Source organism: Vespula pensylvanica, chromosome 16 (assembly GCF_014466175.1).
Source record: "Vespula pensylvanica isolate Volc-1 chromosome 16, ASM1446617v1, whole genome shotgun sequence".
NCBI lineage: Eukaryota > Metazoa > Arthropoda > Insecta > Hymenoptera > Vespidae > Vespula > Vespula pensylvanica.
Window position 1 is genome coordinate 3,734,711 of NC_057700.1, and position 22,419 is coordinate 3,757,129.

Here is a 22,419-nt window from a genome sequence, read left to right on the forward strand (position 1 = left end):
CTCTCTCTCTCTCTCTCTCTCTCTCTCTCTCTCTCTCTCTCTATCTGTCTATCTTGGTAATATGCGTTCCGGCTTCCGTTGCAAGTCTGTATACAACGTAGCGTCCGTTCCGCTTTCGTTACTGTCCTCGGAGGTAAAGCCATAGAAAATTCAGTATCTATCAGGATTACATCCGCGTTTATTTTACAAATACGTAGAGTTCTAATTACTCCCATCCGAGCGAATAGCGTTCTATTCTCTTTCTATATATCTAACAGAACCAACAACGACGACGATCGTACTTTAGAATTAACTTTATTTCTAATATCTCCGTTGTGTAGAAACATGACACTCGACATGTTTGAAATTTTTTTTCTTTCTTTCTATTTTTATTTTTCTTCTTCCTTTCGATGGAATTACTTGAGGATTTTTCCGCTTCTGTCTTTCTGTTTTTATCTTTTTTTTTTTTGTTTCCTTTTTGTTTTGTTTTTTACCGTTTCGTACCATTTCAAACAACAATATATGTATGTGTATATGTATAGTAGACGATTTTTTATTACGATTTGATAATAATAAAGACAATGGACGTGTTTGTTAGTCGACATTTTTTTTTTCTTTTTTTTCCTTTTTTTCATAAAAGTAAATTAAATATAAGTATTAATTAAACGATACCGTAAGACGATATGTGATTTATCAAGTGATATTTTAAATAGAAAAAAATACATTTCTCGTGCATTACTTCGATGTTCAGTTGAATTTAATTTATAAAGGGCTAATCTGAAGTGTTCCGAGAGAGATTGTAGGGGCCTTTACGCATCGTTACGTTGAAAGGATTAATGTCCTTGCAACGACATAATGCGTTAATTATATCACATACGTTAATTTAATGAAATTCAAGTGAAAAGATTTCGTGGTATTACATGGTCCAACGATAATGCTTATTTCAAAAAAGAGTCACGCTTGCATTTATTCTACACTCGTTTCGATAAAATTACGTACGAATTAAATGTTTATTGTTACTTAAATGTAACATATATATATATATATATATATATATTAAATGTAAAATGTGTTAACATTCATGACAATTATGTATTTATTCTACGTTTCAATTTCATTTTAATGCTTCGAATAGTTATAGCCACGAGATATCTCACTACTCGTAGTTACTTTATAAACACATCATAATTGAGTATATACATACATAAATATATACATAAATAGATATGTATATATATATATATATATATATATATATATAGAGTACTCAAATTAGATTTACATATTAGTTAGAGCTAGTCGTTATATACAGGAAACATCGTTCTAACGATGAACAAGCTTTTAAAGGAAACTTGTCAGATAATTACCCACATTCCGCTTGCTTTCGTTATATCATGTATGTATGTATATATACATACACACACATACATATATCCATACCGTAATTCTCTTTTATGCAAACTAATTACCATTTAACCAAACAGAAATGATCTCAGTTGAAGGTATCTTTTTACAAGTATTTACTCATTTCTAAAAAAATCTTTAAATCATGATTCGTAAAACTTAGACGCGTAATCTGATCTTTACTAAACATATGTGTGCGTATTCCGTACTTCAAACTAAAATGATAAAAATTCTGATAGAATGACTAATTTTATATCGGAAACCAAAAATTAAATAAAAATTATATTATATTATCAAATATTATTCTTATTAAATTTTTTAATTTTAAAGAACCTTCTTATCGTCCTAATTGTATATATTCAAATAAAATATAAATATATAAAAAAAGAATAATTTATATTATTAAATAATCGTCTTGTCCAATTAATCCTCATTAAATATATCGTCCTAATTATACATTGACTACGTTAAATAAATAAAATATTCCATTATATCATTAATTGTATATTAAATATCAACTTTTCCTATATATATATTTATTTATTTATATATAAAATCAATGTACATTTTTGTGTACATATATATATATATATATATATATAAAATCTAATAAAAAGTAATATGTTAGAGATAAATCTCGGTCATGACCGACATCGTCCTTACAGTGGTTGCTGGAAAACAAGAACGTCTAGACTCTGACACGTTAAACGGACTCGGCCTTTTGTCCTAGGATCACCTCACTAACAAGGAGAACGAAGTAGTCGCATTTAACGAAGAACAGGACAAAAGCGAACGTAGATAATCGATAGAACTTACAATTAGGACATACCACGTGTATCTTCTCCTAACCAATAGCTAATATTCACAGTCTTTGGAGAGAGAATAATATCTATCTGGAACGTTCTAACAATGACTACTGTTACATTGTACTTTGCTTGACTCTTACTTATTTTACTATTCATTCTCTTCTTTTTACGTGAACAGAAATAGAAAATGAAAAGTTCCGATTATCTCGATTATATCCGATCATTGATTTAATAACACTAGTACAAGATAAAGAGAGATAGAGAACGTTGTAATAAAGTTGACTTTTATTTTACTGTCAATTTTCTATTTTATTATTGATCAGAAATAAAAGACGAATATTTTCTATTATCTCGAAAAATACGCAATCGTTGGATACAAGTTGTGATAGAAGTAATACGAGATTAAAAGAAAAAGAGGGAAAGCAATGTAACGAAAAGTAATATTACGAAAAGTAATTATCTTACTATTGATTTTCTACTTTGTTAGTGATCTATATGAATATAAGACGATAAGCTTCGATTATCTCGAAAATATGTGATCGTAAATCCACTCTAATAACATTCGTATAAAAAAAAATAAGAAAGATAGAGAGCTTTGTAACAAGTAAAAATGAATATTTTACTACGTACTAGGTGGTATAAAGAAAGAAAAAAAAAGATTAATATTTTACTAATCTACCAAATTGATTGAGTTTTGTTCGTAGGCAAAAATGGGAGATGAAAATTTTCGATTATCTCGAAAATATGCGATCATAGTATTCATCGTAGCGTTATTTTTGCGAAAGAAAGAGAATGAGAGAATGATAGAGAGAGCAGTCTAACAAAAAAAAAAAAAAAAAAAAAAAAACTAATATTACGTTGCTTAAATCTTGATTATTTTACTATTGACTTTTTTATTTTATTCCTGATAAAAATTGAAATAAAAGATAATAGAAAATTTTTTGTTATCGCGAAAATACACGATAATGGATTAATCATAGAAATACTACCAACATGAGAGAAAAGAGAAGAGAATTCTAACGTTTCATGAAATAATTCAAGGACGTTGCGAACAGTTAACGCGTTAGTATTGCACCTGCTGCAAAACCGAGTATGTTCGTTCATTTTTCACGTCGATCATTTCTCCAATCTGTTTGACCTCTCTCTTTCTCTGAATATGATGCTCGACTTAAACTAAAAATCCAACGATTATCATCCCTGACGCGATTTCGTAATCTTTTTTTTTTTTTTTTTGTTAAATTTCTTCGATTTGTTTTTTTTTCTTTTAACTTTATTCGATTAAAGAGAAAAGATGATAAAAAGAAAGAAAATAATTTCTTTGATAGAATCATTTAAACTGCTTCTGGCAGTCCATCGACAACTAGCTCCCCGGAAAATGAAGAATATATATATATATATATATATATATATATATATATATAAAAAAGAAAAAGAAAAAAAAATGGAAGAGAAAGGAAAACGAAAAGAGAAATATGGAGTAATATGATTTTTCTTTTCTCTTGAAACAATGGTCCTCTTTTTTTTTCGTTTCTTTTTTATTTTTATTTCTTTTTTTCATTTCTAATTTATTTTTTCTATTTTCTTCCTTTATTCTCTCTTTCTCTTTTTCTCTCTCTCTCTCTCTCTCTCTCTCTCTCTCTCTCTCTCTCTCTCTCTCTCTCAAACGCGATTCGACGCATATATAGCTCACGTTTTTTACACTATATATACAAATACATACACACACGTATTTACGTACGTACATGTGCATGTATATGTATGTAAAAATATATCTATAGATAATAGATATGCTTTTATTATACATATTATCGATCGGAGTATTTTACTGAAGTAACGTTACTACGTCGTCGTGTAGCAGGTGCATTAATTTGTTACGGTGATTATAGACTCGTCCCTGTTAATTAACGAAACTATATCGACGAACGTATTATGAAGCAAGAATAATTGATTGCTCTATCTCTCTCACTCTCTCTCTCTCTCTGTCTATCTCTCTCTCTCTCTATCTTTCTCTCGTACTTATGAGAAAGCGCGAATACGATTTCCATCTATCGATTCGTATGGAGAAATTAAAAGTATCCTGTACGATACATTTAAAAGAGATTACGATCATCGTTATCCATGAGAATATAACATTGATAACATTTTAATTGACATTAATCAGGAAATATAATTTCTACTGAAGAAACGAATAAGACAAATATCACTGGAGAATAAAAAAGAAAAAAAAACTTTCTTCTCTTTTTTCCAAGGGTCAAACAGAGATAAAGTAAAAAAGAGAGGAGAAAATCGAAGTTTCTTTCTTGTTCTTCTTCTTTTTTCTTTTTTTTTTTTTCTTTTTTCTTACAACGAGCTACCTATATCAAGACCGACAACTGTCAGTTTTTATTTAATCGAGGATCGAAGTGCAAAATGAAAGAAAAAAAAAGAAAAGAAAGAGAAGGAAAAAAAAAAGGAAAAGAAAAACTCTCGCGAAAGATACTTTTCATTGAAAGTGTAACGCAGGGGAACACGGTGACTGGGGAAAAATAAATAAAATGTTAGATATTTTGTTTCCTTCAATACGGGAAACAAAAACAAGCTTGTATGGCTTTGTTGGAAAGTTAACTTTGTGCTAGCACTCTCATTGTCAGTTTTCAATGTACCAGTCGAAACCATTGCGAGAGAGAGAGAGAGAGAGAGAGAGAGAGAGAGAGAGAGAGAGAAAGAAAGAGAGAGACAGACATCTCGCGCTTGCGAATTTATCGTAGCGAAGCGTGAAAATTCTATTTTCCTTTTATTCACCGTATATCTTCTATTATCCTTACTCGAGGTAAGGTCAGAGGGCAAATCGTTGGCCGTGCTTATATCCATCATCGATAACAGCCAATACGTTTCGTTTACGCTGTGTTAGGTCACAGAGAACGAACGAATGAACGAACGTTTGTAACGTCGATAGAAACACTATCGATTACCTCCATTTTTTCTCGATTATATGATTTATATATATATGTATACATGTGTGTGTGTGTGTGTGTGTGTGTGTGTGTGTGTGTGTTTATGTTGATCGCGAATATTTTTTAAATATTACAAAACCAATTGAGAATATAAATATAAATATAAAATAAAATTATATGACGTAACAACGTTTTATTTATACGCTGATAAACGTTCCGAAAAGTTATTTTCTGTTATATTCCAAAATAACATAATTTTTTTCTTGTATAGTCTCGATAGAATTATTATAAAAAGGAATATTATTATATTCAATTAGCGAGAATAAAAAGCAAGAAAGAACAAGAAGAGAGAAGGGAACTTTTGTACGATTAAACAACCCTCTCGGTTCAAACTTCGAATTTAACTAATATAATTTCTACAATCTAATTTCGTAACTTTATCAGAGAGAAATAGAGAAAGAGAAAGAGAGACAGAGAAAGAGAGAGAACTAACGATTAGTTATAATTATTCTACTATATTAAACTATAAAGCACTGTAGAAGTAAAATTACTCGAGTAATTATTTCCACTGTTTTTTTCTTTCTTTTATTTTTTTCAACAAAAAAAAAAAATAGATAACATTTCGAAAGCATTACTGTTTCTTATCACGAGATATAGTGTCTTAACTAACTTTTAACGTAACTTTTCCCTCGTACGTGACGTTAAAGCGATGGACTGACTATCAAGTTTTCTTTCGGAAGATTTTCTTTTTCTTTTTTCTTTTTTCTTTTTACGAAAAGAAAGCCGGATAGGTTACTAAGAGGGATTCAAATTTCGATGGAGCTTAGTTTTTGCTGCGGATGCTATTTCGGAATACAAAAAGATGACGGGAAGAACGTAAATAGGGTATTAAGACGATGTTGTCCGACTTTTCAGATTTATCGTTCGCTCTTAAATAGATATGCACGTTCACATGACAGCCTTGACCTCACCAAGCCAGAAAACCACTAAAGTGACCCAACCGAGACATTGTCGTAAGTTCGCGAACGATGTCTCATAATTTATCAAATAGTATAACGATCTCTATGTGTTCGTATTAATCTATTGCTTTACTTGCATATATACATGTAATATATAGATAAATCGATAGATAGATAGATAGATAGATAGATAAATAGATAAATAGATAAACACACTAGAAATTTCTCTCAAAGAGTTTATAGACACAACAGCACGAAAATTAATATTAAACAGGGAAAGGTTGGATAACAAAAGCATAACACATAATCATGTTGTATGTTTAACGTTTAGATAGTTCAGTGAATATGTTTACTCAATAATAAAGACAATCAAGCAAATATCATAGTAAATTCATGTTATCATTAATTAATGTTCCCTTTTCAAGAGAAAACAATTACATATATTTGCTTCTTCAGTTCATTTATCCAAATATACGAATTGAATTAATCGATCGATAATAGTTTAACATAAGCTGATTATAACCAATTTCTAATAGATATGAGAATAATAGGAAATGAGGGTAAAATACGGTCGTTGACTTCGAAAATAGAAAGAAAAGAGGATAAGAGAGAAGATTCTTTCTCTCCCTCCCTCTCTCTCTCTCTCTCTCTCTCTCTCTCTCTCTCTCTCTCTCTCTCTCTCTCTCTCTCTCTCTCTCTCTCTCTCTCTCTCTCTCTCTCTCTCTCTCTCTCTATCATTTATTTCTATTCTCGAGGAGTTCGAAATTCTTGAAATTCTGGTAACTTCCACGAGGCAATTCCACTCATATAGAAAATTATTTGACGTAAATATATTTATGGCGTCGGTTAAACGTTCTTACGATGCGTCAGATAAAATCTAAAGATATTTTGAAACTTTTCGTTAAATACTTTCTTTCCTCGTTTTTCAAATGTCAAACGTCTGACGTTTCTGCTTCTTCGTCTTGTTTGTTCTTCGTTCTTTTTTCTTTCTTTATTTCGACGTTTCGACGTTTCTCTTTCATTATAACAACGAAAAACCCGAAGGATCGATTTATTCGATATCGTCGTCTTTCGAAGCTCGCGTGAAATCGACGATGACGTTACGTGTGGTAGAGAAATAAAAACAGAGAGACAGAGAGAAGAAGAAGAGAAAGACAAAAACAAGAACATGAAGGAAACGAATGGAAGAGGAAAAAAATATTTTTTCTTAGCAGTTAACGTTTGATGCTAAACGATCTACGACGGCAACGACGACAACGACGATAACGTTTCGAAGTTGAGTTCTCAGAAATTGAATCCCCTTTCTCAAGAAAATTATGATTAAAGTTTTAAAACAACAAGTTAAATGCTTAAAGGTGACTTAAAAAATAGCCAGCACATTGCGAGGAGGAATATAGCACTCGCGAGACCTTCTAAACGAGCGAGGTCTATTACTTTCTTCTTCTTCTTCCTCCTCTTTTTTTTTCTTTACCCTTCTTTCTTTTTTCTTTTTTTTTTTTTTTTTTGTTATAACCCTCTTCACACGGGATTAAATGGTACATGCGGACGAAAGAATGGACGAAGGGATTTCGACATTATACAGATCCTTTTAACCCTCCTTTTAACGTCATAATATAACTTCAAATTCACTCACGCTTATGTATATTTTACTGTCCGTGTATATTTTCTGTTTTTCCCTTTTTTTTCTTTTTTTACATCATGTTTTGTTGTATATAAAAACCTATATTTTTTTTAAACAACGTAAAATTTCGACAGACTTAATTTCTTATTTCGTAGTTACGAAATTTTTAATATTTTTTTTCTTTTACACAGGCACACACACACAAACACACATATGTATATATATATATATAAATGTAGGTCAAATGTTCGCGTAAATTATTTAAAAATATCTATTATTCCATTGTCGAGACTTTTCATTACTCGCGATTTTTTCCTTTGATCCTTTATCCTCGTAATGTTAGATTCGAGAAAAAAGGAAAAGAAGAAAGAAAAGAAACAAGAAAAAAGGATCCAAAGGTGTAATTAATTTTTTGGATCATCACCCTGTATAAGTTACAACGTGAAATTATTCGCCAGTAATTACTTATGATTGATAAGCAATTAAAAATTGTTTTGATATTAAACTTTTGCCCAGGTGAGAAAAAATTCTCATGCGGTTTTTTAATTGAGATCAACATTGAATTTTTCATGACGTTGATTTTCGAGTAAAACTCTCTTGATGAACGTGTAAACTATACTCATATTTTAATATTTAATTAATTTAATATCAATATTAAACCCACACACTGGAATAACTCTGCGCCATACCAAAGTACGCTAATTTATTTACACGATTCTTTTATTCCGACCCAACAAAAAAAATAAATAAAAAGAAAAAAAAAGGGAAGAAAGAAAGAAAACAGTACAACGAGATAAAAGGAAAAATTGGAATAACAAAAATAATATATCGAAAAAACGTTTAAGCATTTCCACTTGATCAAATTGTATAATTATTTTCAATAACCAAATTAACTCATATTATATCGTAAAATCAAATATTATCTGTCGATTTATCTCGAATAATAAGCAATAAATTATTTTTCGTGATACTTCAAAATTGTTTCTAATTTAATTTAATGTTTCAATAATAACGTTCAATTTGATTATTAAAACGACCGATCGGTTCAATCGTAAAAAATAAAAAGGAAAGAAAAATAAAAAAAGAAGAAAAAAGGAAGATACGATAGATTCATTTTTATTTTAAATCCGATTGTCTTTCCAGGAAAAAGGAATCTCTCTCTCTTTCTCTCTCTCTCTCTCTCTCTCTATCTCTCTCTCTCTCTCTCTTGATAAATTTATAAATAAATCAGAATAATGGGGAGATCGTTAAATTTAGTATAAAAATTAACTGAAAGTTGTCGAAAGTCGAACACGAATCGACTGGGGAATTTATAAATAACCACTCGCGTGGGAAACCATCTCCGACATCACCGTTAGCAATTATATTATATTTAAACTCATTTCCATTTACTTTTTTATATGCTTCTACGAGTTTTATATATATATAATTGTTTTTCTTTTTATGATGCATTTTGACGATCTCCCTTTTTGTTCAATTCTTTTACAATATTTGTCCTAGAACGTTTCAACGTCAAGAATATTTTAATATTAGAGTGCCTGCGTTATATTATTTCAATCTCATAAAAGGTATAACAAAACAAAACAAAACAAAAACAAATAAATTAAAACGGAAAAAGAAAAAAAACGGGACAAAGGGTGGATAGGTCATTTCTTAATAATTTGTTTTCTTTTTTCTTTTCTTCTTTTTGTTTTCCTTCCCCCAGAAAAAGTTCCCGTCAACAAAATTTTCGCTGGCGGCCATTGAATGAAAAAAATATAATCTCCACGATGTTTTTAATGCTTTTATTCGAAATGTTTTTATCATAAGGAAATGGATAGTATTAATAATAATAGAAATGTCGTGATTGTAAGAATCCCTTATTTTTAATTGAAATTTGTGACAATGAAAAAACAGGATAAAGTTAACAAAAGGAATAAAGAAGGAAGGAAAAAGAACTACAAAATGTTTTGATTTATTTGAACGTACGTAAAGAAATCTCTTGATGATTATATTTCATAAAAATTAAATAAATTAGAAATAACATGCTAATGAATAGCCGTGAAACCAAATTTCGAGATTTTTAAAATGATATTAAATGAGCCCAAAACTTTTTGATGAAAAAGAAAAATAAGGAGAGAAAATCGCGTAACTACGTAATTAGAGAAAAAAAAAAAAAAAAGCAATATTAAATTGTCCGATGATGTATAATTTATTATAATAAATTAATTTATTGGACATCTTTAATTTATAGAACGACAAGAATTTCAGACATCCATTATATTTAAAAATACGTCGGAACGATGAAAAAAATTTAATATTACAAGCGCGAAATAATTTACCAGGATCTTCGAACGTATTTGATAAAATCTAAATCGCTATGCGAATTGACGTCATCGATGTTTAATTAATATCGAGTAAAATAATTCCTAAGAACGGCTAATATTACCGTGAATTTTTTAAAAAGGAAGAGAAAGAAGATGAAAGAAAAAAAGATTAAAAATATAAAAATTAACGTGACGATATCGTTTCACTCAAATCTACGTCATAACGTACGCAATCTAATTAATTAATTATATAACAGTTTCGTACAGGTTTTATTAATAATAATCAAATGGATAGGAAATTTCTAACAATAGAAATTTAATTTTGATAAAGACATAACTTTAATGATTAATGATAAAACGTAAAACATTAGAAATTAGGCAAAGTAGTTTCGTCCTAATTAACTTGTCATTAAAGTTGAGATACATCTCTCTCTCTCTCTCTCTCTCTCTCTCTCTTTCTCTCTCTCTCTCTCTCTCTCTCTCTCTATTTATCTATGTTCATTTTCCTCTTTCTCTTTTCCTTTCTATTTCTCCAGTAATAATAATTTCGAGCAAATTGTGCGAAAACTTCATTTATTGCACCGTAATTTCGCCATAATGTTGAATGGCAATCCTTTGATCATAACGCGTCATACCAGTAGTAAAGGTAAACCATAAGTCCGTCGTTTACTCTTCTCCGATAGTTCTCGTAAAAGGAGATGAAGGACACGGCGATCGTTATAAAAAGAAAAAAAAATGGAAAAAAAGAAAAAAAAATAGAAAAATCGAAGGGAAAAGTACCGTAACAAGAGAATGCTTATTTTTTTCTTCTTTTCTGTTTTCTTTTTCTTTTTTTTTTTTTTTTCTTGAATCTACTAGAAAGACATAATTCAGATTTTTCTTTAATTCGACAAAACGTCGAAAGATAAATATCTCTTTTTCATTTTTTTTTTTTTTACCTACGTCTAATATTTTCTATTTATAATTAAATACTATTAACAATCATTCTCTTCGATAATATACCTGAAGATCGTTAGAAGTTTCCAATAATTGCATATCATTAATTAAATCGTTTGGTATCTCATTAACGATATAACTTGAGGACTACGTTATTATCATTAATTTTTATGATAAATTAATTTAATGAACGCCCTTACGGTTTACCTTGTATATTCCCCTTTTTCATAATTATCACGTTTGAAATATAAATAATCGATAAGTCTAACGATATCACAAGTTTTTCTTGTGAATGTTAATCGACGAAAGTGTAGAAGAATCTTATCGTTATTAACATTATCGTTACCGTCATCATCATCATCATCATCATCATCATCATGATTATCTTTATTATTATTATTATTATTATTATTATTTTAATTTTTACTATTATCATTATCGTTATTATTATAATATATCTCAGAGGTTCTCAGAAGCATTTCGACGAAGAACTTTTATTTTATTCGTAATAACGATAATATTAGATAGATCTTATCTAATCATCTTAGATAAATAGTAGTACTACTTCGCATCTTCTTTCATTAATTTACGTTTACCGAAGAAACATGTTTTTATGCGAATGAACGAACGAACGAACGAACGGAACGAACGAACGAACGAACGAACGAACCCCGAAGGGATGTCGAAAATGAAAAAAAAAATAAATAAATAAGGAAAGGAAAAGAACAGGGTTTCCTTGTCTCAGGTGAAAAAAGAAAATAATGGGAAGTAAGGAGAAAGAAAGAAAAAAAAAACAAAAGGACAAACGAACTCGAAGGTTGTCCTGTTTCTTTCTTTTCTCTCTCTCTCTCTCTATTTTTCTCTTTCTCTATCTTTCTCTCTTTCTATCATTTCTTCGTCTTTTTCTATTTGATTCATAAGTAAGAAAAGAACAATGGCGTTGTTAAACAATAGCATTGTAAAACGAATGTGTAAGTAAGTAAGTAAGTACTTACTTCGACGTAAGAAAAAGAAGCAACTATTATACATTGACTGTATTCATTGTTCTTCTCTTCAACGTTCTCCTCTTTAACGCCTTCAAGGTTCTTATCAGTCAGTCATTGATTTATGACGCGAAATTCGTAAAAAGAAATTCGATAAGCTTATCTATTTAACTTATCGCTGATTTCCCAAAAATTTTTCATTCGAATCAAAACTTCCATTTCAGTTAATTTATCATTCGATATATTTAATTATGCTTTTCACGGAATTTCTTTTCTTTTTTATCTTTTCCTTTCTCCCTCTCTTCATCTCTCTCTTTCTCTTTCTCTTTCTCTTTCTCTTTCTCTTTCTCTCTCTTTCTCTCTCTTTCTCTCTTTTTAATTTTCGCTAAATCGTCTTTTTAATGACTGCCTGCAATTTTTTTCCTTCCGATATTAAAGATGACATCGGATACATTAGATCAAGACGATTATGAGTTTAAATTAAAATCGTGTCTGTGTTTGATTAAAATTCTTTCGTAGTCATTTATTCTGTGTGTTTAATAAAAAAAAAAAAGTAAAAACTATTTCTAATCTTGAGAAAAGAGCTCGCGCGGCAAAAAATAAATAAGATGCAAAATACTTCGAATATAATATGTTAAATAGAGAGAGAGAGAGAGAGAGAGAGAGAGAGAGAGAGAGAGAGAGAGAGAGAGAGAGAGAGAGAGAGAAGGAGAGAAAACTGATCGAGTTTTATTCATCAAGCTTTGAAAATAATATTTCCGACTAAATTTTGAATTCGTTCGCATTAAAAATACAGCGTCCATTTTTGATTGAAATATTTTTATAGATTCATATACTTCTTATTTTATATTATACAAAAGATAGATACTTGGGATACTGTTCAAATAGTCAATCCACAGGAAGAAGTAATTAATATGCAAATCATTCAGCATATAATGTATTCAAGAAGAAAAGAGATAGAGATAGAAATAGAGAAAACCGATCGACTTTCATTCATCGACTAGAAAACGTTTAGAAAGAAAAAAAGGAAAACCTTTTCGAATAAATTTCTCAAAGAGAAATATCTTTAATAAATTCAAAGAAAATGATCAATATCGCGGTAATAATTAATAATGTAAAACTTTTAGCGTATAATGTATTTACGAGAAAAAGATGGAGAGAGAGAGAGAGAGAGAGAGAGAGAGAGAGAGAGAGAGAACCGATCGATTTTTATTAATCAAGAAATTGATAAAGAAAAGAAGAGAAAAAGATAGAAAGAGAAAAAAGAAAGGAATCTTCGTCGAGTAAATTCCAAGTTCGTTTCAACGAAAGAGAAGAAAAAAAAGAAGCAACGACAAGCGTGGAAGAATGAAAAGAAAAGAGAAAGAAGAGAAAAGGAAGAACAGAGGAAAAAAATCGAGTTGCGTTTAAATCGGTTGTGTTACAGGACTCCGATCGATAAAAAATGACTGGATATATTATCAAAGGAAATGTAAAATAAAAAGAATATCTCGGTCGATCGTCATCTTCCTGTTTCAAAAGGTGGATGGTAAAAGGAGGAGGAGGAGGAGGAGGAGGAGGAGGAGGGATGATAGAAGAGGATGAACGCATCGTGCGACCTTTTGAACAAAAAAAATCGATGATGCTTTTACTCGCAACGCGTTAACATCTCATCCTCCTCTTCTATCTTTCTTTCTCGCAGACACACGTACACAGACACAAACACGTTCTCTTTTTCTCTCTCCCTTTTAATCGGTCCTACGTCGTTCACTTGTGTTTTTAAAAGTCGACGATGAAATTTTTATTTTTTCCTTCCGAAAAAAAAAAAAAAAATGGGATAATTATTTAGACGTACTACGAAAAGCTCGACTCGATTCGGCAAGTATTCAAACTGAAATGTATTTGAAGCTCTTTATTCATCGTATTCTTTGATATTAATAAACGCACGAGTATATGTTTGTCTTTTTATGATAGTTGTATGTGTTTTATATATATATATATGTATGTATGTATGTATGTATGTATGTATGTATGTTGAAGTACGTCGAAAAGCTACAGGATCATTTTTAACATCTTTTGGGAAAATACTGTATGTAGATAACGTATGTAAATAAATGTATATATGTATATTTATTTAGATATATACATATCTATGTATATATGCGTGTATGTATGTATGTATGTATGTGTTCACATGTTTTCTCGGAAATATGAATACAAAATAAATAAAAAAATATATGAACGCAACCACTTTTGTTATTCCCTTTGTTTGTTCATCACATTTATCATCTATTATCTTTTTTTCTTTTGTCTAATCTATCATGATCTTTCTAAATTTCTAATTTCTCATCATTTTTATTGATAATTTTTCATTGTTAAATACATATATTTATATATGACATATATGTACGAATACATATAGACAATATTTATTTACAACAGGTATATATTTTTCCAAGAAAAACAAATTATTTTTCTTTTGCTCTCTTCATCTTCATTTGTCTCTTTCTCTTTCTTTTTCTTTTTTTCTTTTCTTTTTCCTGTTTTCCTTCCCTTACAATCTTAACTTATAAATTTCTAATTTCTCGTACGTACGTATACAGATACGCACGTAAATATATATATATATATATATATATATATATATATATAACACTTACATACACCTATATATATATATATATATTACTTTTTCAAAGATAAAGTGCAAGGACGAAAAAAAAAGTACCTGCAGCGTCCATTATTATTTTTTCTCGTTCGTTTTCTTTTCTTTTTCTTTTCTTTTTCTTTTCTTTTTCTTTTCTTTTTCTTTTCTTTCTCTTCTTTCTTATTCTTTTCTTTTTTTCTTTACTACTTTTCTTAGTTTCTCATCAGTTTATAGCATATTCTTCGGTAAAAAAAAAAAAAAGAAAAAAAAAACGATAAACAGTACGGAACTCTTGTAATATCGTGGTAATGTTTATCATTGTCCAAACACGCCTACAAGAACCACGCTATAAAGCTCGCTAATATAAAAGACGATTGATAAACATCAGAAAAGAAAGTACGATGGTTTGCGTATAGTCAAAGTTTATTTACAGTAGGTATAGATGTAAGTATAATATTATACTTACTTTCATTCGAGTTTACGTTAACGAAAACGAAATGTTTTATAGTTATTAAATAAAACATTATTAAATAAAACATCGGTAATCTCTTTGTCTTCTACGATGAAACGATATCTGTAATACTTTTAATTTTCTATTTTCTAGTTTTACTTGTTCTATTCCGTCTCTTCTCTTCCGACGTATTGTCCAAAAAAAAAAAAAAAAGAAAATAAACTTTAAACAATATATCCTCGTGATTCGTGAAATAATCAGAAATAAGATGCAATCTTTCAAAATGTGATGAAAAAATAAGAATGTATGATTTTTCGTCGATGTTAATAAAAGTTTTTATATATTCATTTTTTTTTTTTTTCTTATTTATACGTAGGTGTAGGTATACCTACGTAATCGTAAATACACATTTTTGATTATACGAATTTTATGTGGCTCATTTATCAACTCAATAAGTTGGAGTTTATTCAGTCTTGATGAAATTCGAAAATATTAAAAAACATCGAAACGTAATAAAAGAATGTGAATATATGAATTTTCATCGATGGTAATAGAAATTTATTTTGATATTGTTTTATTCTTGTTTATATGTAGTTGAACATACACGTACATATGTATATATCGTATATAAACATTTTTATTTATACGAATTTTACGTGATTCATTTATCAACCATCATAAGTCCGAGTTTATTCGATCTCTACAAAATTCAAATGTCGAAACGTAATGAAAGAACGAGTATGTATGAATTTTCATCGATGGTAGTACAAATTTTGATATATTTTATTTTTTTTTTTTTTTTTTTTATGATTTGTACGTAAGTGCACATACACGTGTATCGTAAATGAACATTTTTGTTTACACGAACTTTTCGTGGCTCGTTTATCAACCATAAATCCGTGACGTCGAAACGCGATAAGAAGAAATTTTATAATTTTCACGGATTGTGACAGTATCGATTTCGTAAGGTTTTTCTTTTTTTGTTTATATACGTGTAAATTCGTACGTACATTTTATTATATTCGTATATAATAAAATTTCTATGGATAAAACGTGAATATTAAATTACATCATATCAAATACGTATATTCGAGTATCTATTTTACTTTTTAAATGGATTATCGGTCGAATAAACAAATCATTGATCGTCACCTACTTTGCCTCAAATTACGCGTGATAATTTTCTTAGAAGCGACAAGTTTGTAGAAGATCGATCGACAAGTTCGAAAATAATAAGATAAAACGTTTTTTATTATTAACCCTTGCTTCTGATATGATGGATAATAATTTGATAAGAAAAATTTGCAATGAGGTGTAATGAGTTACGTTTTAAAATGTTTCTTTTCAAAAAGAAAAATGAAATATTGAAAAAAATATATTTATATAAAAATATACAAGAATAAAATTTCTTTCGAAGAAAAATTTGAGAAAAATTTTTATTTATTCGTTAATTCGATTTTCCTTATTAATATATAAGGAAATCATTTAACTCTTATTCCTACCGATGAATCTATGAACACGATTGTTCGAAACGAATCGATGTATAATGTCAGATAAAATATATTTACTGACACGATAGATACGTCTTTCAATTTGTCAGGGAAATGTTTGATCGCGTTAGATGTCGATAACTCGATTTTTACGGCTTATGAAAATATTCAACATAGATACATTGAACGTGATTGACGAAAGGACGATAAAATCGATAGCCTTTTAGCACGAAACATGCTCTTAATCGAATATTATTATCAGGGACAATTTCTTCTTTTTTTTTTTCCTTTTTGTCATTCAAATTTTGTTGCGGTGATCTTTCCCAAAAAAAACAAAAGCAGAATTGTTCGATAAATATCTACGAAATTTTATATATATACAGATATAATATAACAGATATAACAGATATAATTATTATTTAATTTCATTAAGAAATTCATATGTATGTCATACTTATTACGCTATATATCAAAACGTAAAATTAATTCTTCCCTAAAAATAAGATTCTGATAAAAAAAAAAAAAAATCAGTAATGAAAGGACGATCTAATATATAATAGAAAGTTTCAATCGTTTCGACGAACTATCGATCGAGATAAAAAAAAAAAAAAATTAACGAGAAAAGAAAAAAAAAGAATTGTGCATAATCGAAAAAAAATATGTATCCTGTGATTGTCGAGCATTGCTGCATTATTATACGGCTTCCATTTGTGATTATCATAAAACTTGATCGGAGTATTAATTACGAATCGATATTAACCTTGATTTCACCATTGAAAATATATGTCCAGGTAATTTCTACAGTGATTCAATGTTCAATACCGTGAGAGAACTCGAGAAAATACAGCGAATGAAGTTGTCGGTAAAGAATGAACTATATTGGTCAGACGTAGCGACACTTGATCGAGTCAGTCATTGGTCAGACACATTCTCGACGTTGAGTAGTCACGTTGGATCACTCGAAAGAGGTAGAAAATCGAAAAATAAAAAACTTGGACTAGAGACAATGAAAGACCATTTTCTTTTTCATTTCTCCTGTATTTTCTTTTTTTGTGTATATATAAGCCACACGATCTTCTTCGTACAAAAAATGAAAAAATAAGTTTCATCTCGATAAATCGAATTGTTTGATTGAACAATTAAATCGTCGATTAAATTTTGAATCTTATCATGTTATCATCCGATCATGATTATATTGATTAATTTATTTCATTTTATAGAAGAAACGTAAATCAATCATAACGATTATTAATTGTCAAATAGCACATAACGTTTGTTTTATATTATTATTAAATAACTATTTGCGTCATTGAAAATATTTTATTTGATGGTACTTGATTTCATAGGTAATTAATTCGACAGATTTTAATCATCCGGTGGTTTCTACGGTTCGATTGAAAATACCATACCAATGAACGTATTGAAATTCGAATGGCGAATATATTTTTGACGAAAATATTCATTACTACGAGTTTACATATCTACGATATTTAGGAAAAGCTTTTTCGAACGCGTAATTTTTCTTTTTTCTTTTTTTGTCTCTCTTTCCCTTTCTCTCTTTCTTTCTCTCTTACCCATCGATAATTTCTCCAATGAAATTTGATATTTTTTTATGAACAAAAAAAGAAAAACGGGAAAAGAAAATAAAAGATGGAAAAAAACTCGCGCATAAATCTGCTCCAAAATTCGTTACATTTACACGCGATGGATATTCGAGTATTATTGATTTAAAACTGAAATTGATTTCCGGTCGGATGACCGACATCGTATAAAATATGATCAAGCATAACTATACATACACACAAACGCACACATAGGCACACACGTATGCATATGATATACATATATAATATATTTCTAAAAAAAAAAAAAAAAGTGAGTAAAGAAATATTGCAATAATTACAAAGTAAAAAATTTCCTTTTGATTTTCTAACGCTTCTATTTGTTTGGAACAAAACGAACGAAGAATAGTGTGTACAAACTATCGTCGTACGAAAGTACCATCCCATTTCCGAGAACGAATGTATATGTACTTAGTGGTTCGTTTCACTCGTAAGTAAATAAATCCAAAGAAAGAGCAAGAAAGAAAGAAAATTAAAAAAGAAAGGAAGAAAGAAAGAAAGAAAGAAAGAAAGCAAAACAAAACAAAAGAAAAGAAAAGAAACACGAAACGGATTAAAATGCGACAGAGTTTTCCCGCCTTTTATTACAATATTATTCGTACGTGAAAGAGGCAGGCGAACGAGCTAAGTATTATACTTACTTTTACCACTGATGTAACAGAAAAGAGGAATAGTGATATATAAAAAAAAAATAATAATAACAATAATAATAACAATAATAATAATAATAATAATAATAATAATAATAATAATAATAATAATGATAAAAGAAAGAAAAGGAACGAAGAAATATACGAGTGAGAGACCGAGTTTGTCGTATTGTTCTTTATACAAATCTCTTTGGATTCATTCTCGGATTTCCGCGTACGGATAAAATACACGGCATTCGAAGCGCGTATATTCGAACAAGAAGACTAAAAAAAAAGAAAGAAAAAGAAAAGAAACAAAAAATATAACGTTGACAAAAGTTTATAGAGGTAGTACGTACTTGTTTATCCGGTTCTTTGCCTTTAGCGGTGATAAGACGATCGCAATAGCAGCCCTCTAGCAAAACGACACCGCTTGGTCGTGAGCAAGTCTCGTTTTCGTAATAGAATAGGAGATTCTGAAACACGAAATATCAACCAATGTCAGATCGGTGTCGTCGTCTGTTCAATTATTAGAAAAATACAATGGTACGAAATAAATGTGAAGAAAATACGAAACCCACTGTTTTTTTTTCTTTTTTTTCTTTTCTTTCTCTTTTCTCTTTTTCCTTTTTCCTTTTTCTTTTTTCTTTTTTCTTTTCTTTATCTACTATCGCGTCGATAAATACACGTCGATCGATATGTTTTTCTTTTTAGTATTTTTTCTATTTTTTTCCCCCATAAATTACACGAACGATGATAAATAGGGTGAAGTGGATTAGAAATAGAAAAAAAAAAAAAGAAAATTCATCGAGATGCATAAAATAAATATTGTTTTAACGATCGATTTATTGAGCTTATCGTGCAACTCGTAAATACATATTCTATTTATATTTGTATTTGTATCGTTTATGGTAATCGTTAAAAAATTATAGGATATTGAAATCTCTGTCTGTCTGTCTGTCTCTCTCTCTCTCTCTCTCTCTCTCTCTCTCTCTCTCTCTCTCTCTCTCTCTTTGATTCTAATTGATAACTCTCACCTGATACAAGACGAACCATCGTAATTGCCACTTGGCAGAATCAGCAGTCCGTTTGTGTAAATATCCGCTCAACGAATGATCGTAATGGGCTCTCTCCGAGAGCATCACTAGCTGAGAGTCGTTTACCCTCACTGAAACATGCAAGAAAACGTAATACGTTGTTAGAGTTTGTCTAAATGACCATGACTGATACGATCTAAAATCAATACAACGATTTATATCATCGAATGTTTTAATATTATATGATTTCATATTATATTATATTTTCAATTGCATATAAATTTATTTTATTTATATATGTATATGTAAAGAAATATATATATTGTATATGTATAACAAATTATTATTATTTTTTATATTATATATTTTTATAATATACTTTGTCCCTTCTTTTTTTCTTTTAACGTAGATACATATCAATATAATTTATTCTTTACTGGTATAAAAATTATAATTTATATATAAAATTTTTATTATTATAGAGATTATTCATTGTTAAACGCATGACCACTACCTCTACGATTGTTGATTGTAATAAAAGAATAAAAAAAATAAAAAAACGTAAAAGAGTATCCTTTTGCGAATTAATTTTTACCCTTAAAGATTTATTTATTTTTGAGAGACATTATGAAATTCGTGCAGTCGACGAAAATGAAAATTAAAGGCACCGTCATTGCAGTAATGTAAAGTGTAATTTTACGCTTGGTTTCCTTTCGTTTGAACTAACATAAGATTGAAATAAAGAGAGAAAATATGAAAATAAAATAACAAAAACAAGGAGAAATTGTTCTTCGTTCACTTTGTTAAATAGTGGTTTGTTCATTATATCGTAACTTAAAAAGCTAAGATTCGAATAAAAAGATAATGAAAATATAAATTTTCTTTTCTTTTTTTTTTTTAATTCTTTATCACGTTTACTTACGTGATAACGAAAGAGTCATTTTAAGTGAATAATGAGAAACATTTAATGAAGAAATACTTCGTTAAATTTCAAATGATTAAATAAGATTAAATAAGATCAAAGAGTATCATACTCATATCTAAATAAGATTAAAGAGTATTTAGAGAATTAGAAACAGGCTAATCTCATTTAAAGTTTATCATAAAATATTCTACGATTGAATATATATATATATATTTCTTTTCTTATATAAAATTATTCTCATTTATTTACTTATTTTATTCTTCTTTCCTATTTTTTTCTATGGAATTTTATCAAAAATTTGCAATATTTAATATCAGAACGAATCGTATGTTACAGTAAACTTTTTTATTAAAAATGTCAACATTAAATACTTGCGAATTAATTTAATATTTATCAACAAAAATAATATAAATACAAACAAAACATATAAAAATTTATATATACATATAATATAATATATATAACTCACCTGTTCTTTGCATCTTCGGGCTGAGCATGATCGAGGTAGACGTTAAAGATTTCTTTCTTTCGATGATTCTCAGATTAATGATTGTCCTGAATACCTTGTATACGATTGTGAAATCGTAAAAAAAAAAAAAATTTCTTACGATTCCTCCTTTAGTCTTTCCAACACTGTTATCGACGATCTTAAGAAACCAGATTGTCCTGTGTACTGCGAAAGAAAAAAAAAAAAAAAAAGAAAAAAAAAGAGAAAGAAGAATAGTCATTATTTATTCACAAGATACCTACATTATTTAATTACGAGTTATATAAGGTCGTGAAAGCGAAAAAGAAAGAAAAGGAGAAAAAAAAAGGAAGAAGAAAAAAAAATCGTCTGTCCATATCTTTGGCAAGCCCTTTTTAAATAAACAAAAAGAAAAGAAAAAAGGAAAAGAAAAGAAAAGAAAAGAAAGACTAAAATGAAGAAAGCAGAAGGAAAGTAAAAGAATAAAAAGACAAATTGAGGTCACCGAGCGTTAATAAATTTTCCGTTGAAAGGGCATAATCTTCCAATGATTTCTAACTCTATATAGTCCCACGCTGGTTGAAACGTTCAAATAGGGAAGATTAGGAAGACAGAATTAATCCGATTATCGAAAGAGTGATTTCGTGTCTATCGCAATATATATATATATTTATGTATGTATGTATGTATGTATGAATTGGTTAACTGATTATAACGAACAGAATAATAAATTTAAATAAATGGAACATCTATTTATATCCGATTTATATAACATATAATGTGAAATTATACTTTTAATTTTTTAACATTTACGTATGTAAATTCGTATCATATTTAATGAGAAGTTACCGTAAAAATGCGTAATAATAATAATAATAATAATAATAATAAGAACGACAACAACAATAATAATAATAATAATAATAGAAATAATAGAAATAAAATAATAATAATTATTATTATAATGATAAAAATACTAAAACAATATTAATAATAATAAAGATCAATACAATTAATGACAACTCATATATAATAATAATAGTCATAATAATGATAATTATTATTATTGTTATTATTATTATTATTTTTTATAAAATGTATTATCTTATAATATATAATGAGAGAGAAAGAGAGACAGATATACCGTCAGATGTGAGAAAAATATGATGAAATTAAACACCCTGCAGCTATCCACGAATTCTCTCTCTCTCTCTCTCTCTCTCTCTCTCTCTCTCTCTCTCTCTCT

General features: G+C 28.8%; 1 protein-coding gene across 5 annotated transcripts in view; it reads right to left on the reverse strand.

Moving 5' to 3' along the window:
- Positions 1-22,419, reverse strand: part of LOC122634781 (ras-specific guanine nucleotide-releasing factor 2-like) — a 63,793-nt gene that overhangs the window by 40,351 nt on the left and 1,023 nt on the right. For all 5 annotated transcript variants that reach the window (XM_043824069.1, XM_043824074.1, XM_043824073.1 and 2 more), the window contains 3 exons: positions 21,177-21,380; positions 19,783-19,913; positions 19,105-19,221 (listed from right to left, as the gene is read on the reverse strand). In XM_043824069.1, the coding sequence (XP_043680004.1) occupies positions 19,105-19,221; positions 19,783-19,913; positions 21,177-21,204 (276 nt within the window). In that variant the 5' untranslated portion in view covers positions 21,205-21,380. The remainder of the gene's footprint in view (positions 1-19,104; positions 19,222-19,782; positions 19,914-21,176; positions 21,381-22,419) is intronic.